This window comes from Aedes aegypti, chromosome 3 (assembly GCF_002204515.2).
Source record: "Aedes aegypti strain LVP_AGWG chromosome 3, AaegL5.0 Primary Assembly, whole genome shotgun sequence".
NCBI classification, from domain to species: domain Eukaryota; kingdom Metazoa; phylum Arthropoda; class Insecta; order Diptera; family Culicidae; genus Aedes; species Aedes aegypti.
The window spans coordinates 17,261,892-17,265,126 of record NC_035109.1 but is presented as its reverse complement, the minus strand read 5'-3'; the positions used below and the strand labels follow the sequence as shown (position 1 = coordinate 17,265,126).

The following is a 3,235-nucleotide window of genomic DNA, read 5'->3' as shown; positions in this document are numbered from 1 at the left end:
TACGGTAAGATGCATTTTGTTTGCATTATTTACAAAAAGAGATCAATATTTATCAAAATGTTATTGTACAATGCTAAAGCCGTTTTGAGAAAGAATTGTTTGGCATCGGTTTGAATCAGCATCATTCACTGCAATACTGGGAAAATTGCAGTTCTAACTGATCAATGCTTAATACGATGGATACTAGCACATCACCCTATTGCTTGTGCTAGTATTCATAACCATCTCTCAGCAAGCACCAGTTCCTCCTGCGACAAAGCCCCCAGATTCCGTTCTTCTTGGTGACGAGATCGATGTAAGTTCTGAACGAATTGATGGAAGTATGCAATGGATTGGAGGAGTTTTTCCCATTTGCTGAACCTGGCAATGTCCACGACTGATGTTACCTCGGCTCCATGAACGATACACGATACTAACTCCTCTTCCGTGGAGTCAATATGTTCGTATCCACTTGGCCAGAACATTTCAAGTTGTCGAAAAAAGTCCGGTCCTTGAAACCATCGACTAGAGGAACTGATGTTCGGTCCCGAGCCCCACTTCGTTGCGTCATCGGCTAAATTCTGTCTCGTTGGAACGGTTGTAGGATATTTCCTAGAAAGTCATACTCCAGAATCTTATTCCCCAGAATAGGACACTCCCCAGAAATCCATTCCTCAGAATGGGACATTCCCCCGAAAACCATTCCCCAGAATAGGACATTCCCAAGAATCGTTTTTATACGTTTTTAAAGAGTCAAAAAAAAAATTGATTATTTAGTTTCTTTTTGTCGTTAAAAAATGTACCTACTGAATTGATTCAAATTCCCAGAAGCTTTGTGTGATAATCGGTATTTTCACTAATAACAGAACCAGGAATTAACTTGAAACATTCGAACAATGTTCATTTTATTTTCCTGCCTCTACACCGTCGTTCACACACTCAACTCAACCCCCCCATCTATCTATTAACTCAAACCAGGATGCCACATCCTCCCCATGAACAAAATAGAAATGAAATGGTTTTGCAAGTATTACATATTTTCAAAATTATTCACATTATTCAGGTATCGCTGCGGACGCTTGATAATCCGGTATGCTCGGCGTTTAGGAATCGATTCTTCAGCCTGAATCTCGGCCGTTGTATCGCATACCACTTCTCCTTCCTCCATTTCACAGCTCTCATCCATCCGCCTTACCGAGTCGCTTGATTTCTGTTTTTCAGGTGTCTCTGCGGATAAAAAAAAAAAAAAATAATGGAAACACATGAGATATCTCTAATATTAGGACCATGCTTTAAAGTAACAATCATTATCATACTTTACCCTTGACATTATCTACTACTTCCTTTGCTGGGGGTCTTTCCATGAATCTCTTCAAATGCTTAACGTTCCTATCAAATGTTTTGTTCGTCGTCATATCTTCCAGTGTAGCTCGACCTTCTCCAGTTATTTTAACTACCTTATGTAGCACATTCTTGTACACTGCCTCTGCTTTATCACGCTTCTGGTGGGCTACAAGAACTGTATCTCCAACACTTATCTGTAGATCATGAGCTCCTCGGCGAATGTCTTCTCGAATATTCCGGCCAAACTTAGCTATTCGATCACGTTCGCGTAATTCGTCATCATCCATTTGCTGATGATCAGCCCGTATATCTGGTAGCAAACCTCTTACTGGTCTTCCAAACATTAGCTCGGCCGGTGGTATTTTGGTGACATGATGGGGCCACGAGTTATACGCCACCACGTAATCAGCAAGTGCCTCCTTCCAGTTATCCTTCCGAAGATGTGCAATAGCCGTTATTTTATTTATGCCTTGCATGCTTCTTTCAACAAGGCCATTTTCAGTCGGGTTCAATGGTGTAGTGTGGATCAGTTTCACACCCCAATGGTCTTTCAGCCACTCTTTAAGCTCTGTGCTGTTGAAAGGCGGCCCATTGTCAGACTTCAAGGTTTTTGGGACGTAGTAAGTATTGAAAATTCTCCTGAGTACTCTCTTTACGGCATCAGTATCGGTTTTGTCCATCGGTATAGCTACGAGGAACCGGGAATAGTTATCAGTCAGCACCAGTGCCTTCCAATTGTGGGAATCTGATGCCGATGCGAAGTCCATAGACACATACTCCCACGGATTCTTCGGTAGCTCAGTCATCTTGATCGGAAGCGGTTTGCTTGTTTTAGTAACCAATTGGCATTCTGGGCAGCTCGCTACGAACTCCTCAACCATACGATCCATACCCATCCACCAGAGTCCTTGCCTTAGGAAATGTTTCATCGTAGACATTCCTGGATGACTACGGTGTGCCAATGACAGAGCACGACTATGTAATTCAGTTGGTAACACTATCTTTTCTCGTTTCATAAGTAGTCCATCTTGCATGTACAGATCTTGCTGAAAAGCTTGGTACTTGGCAATGTTGCTGGGCCATCTCTTCAGTTCATTCAGCCACTGAGCGACTTCCTGAAGTTCATTGTCCTTAGCAAACTCCTCTCTAACCTGTACATTCGTCAATGCCAGCAACTGACTGTTGATTTCCTTCGTGTCGGCTGTTACAGCGCAAATTTCATGCAGCTCTTCGCCGTTATCGAATAGTTGATCTTCTCTTTTACCACCAATCCTTGAAGCCGCGTCAGCTATGTTGTCCTTACCCATCACATGCTCAAACTCGTATTGGTAGTGATCCATTCTCAGTAGCCATCCCTCAACTCTGGATAGTATTCGTTTTCCAATATCTCTGTTATGATCCTTTTTAGTCATGAACAGAAGGGCCTCGCTATCTGAGCGCAATACAAACTTTCGTCCCAGCAGATAATAAGAAAATCTCTCCATGGCCCATACTATAGCCAACGCTTCTCGATGTAGTTGTGGATATCGACTTTCTGCACCAGTCAAGCTTTTCGATGAGCAGGCAATGATTCGTCTTTCATATGGGTAGTCTTTTTCTTGGGCTAGAACCGCCCCCAAGCCCCACGGTGACGCATCTGTATACAGAATCAGCTTATCCCGTTCGTCAAAATATCCCCTTTTCACCAAATGGTTCTCAGCTGCCATCTTCAAGCTCTCGAACGCTTCCTGGTGGCAACTTTCCCATTTGAATTGGGCATCTGCGGTGACGAGATCACGAAGTGGTTTCGTTTGATGCGAGAAGTTTTTGATGAAGGGACTGATGAATGTCATCATTCCGAGGAAACTGCGTAACTCGGAAGTATCCTTGGGTCGCTTGAAAAGTAGAATATCCGAGATTTTCTTTTTCATTG

The 3,235-nt window shown here is 43.0% G+C and overlaps 1 protein-coding gene across 1 annotated transcript; it reads right to left on the bottom strand.

Annotated features, from left to right (window-relative positions):
* Window positions 1-1,289: 1,289 nt before the first annotated feature.
* Window positions 1,290-2,663, bottom strand: LOC110679843 (uncharacterized protein K02A2.6-like). The gene has a single exon (XM_021855666.1). It carries the CDS (start codon window positions 2,661-2,663, stop codon window positions 1,290-1,292), a length of 1,374 nt encoding a protein of 457 aa, XP_021711358.1.
* Between the last annotated feature and the right edge of the window lie 572 nt (window positions 2,664-3,235).

Bases quoted from the DNA above. Each gene is read 5' to 3' on its own strand.
- LOC110679843 (XM_021855666.1), bottom strand. From the start codon at position 2,663: ATGGATCACTACCAATACGAGTTTGAGCATGTGATGGGTAAGGACAAC.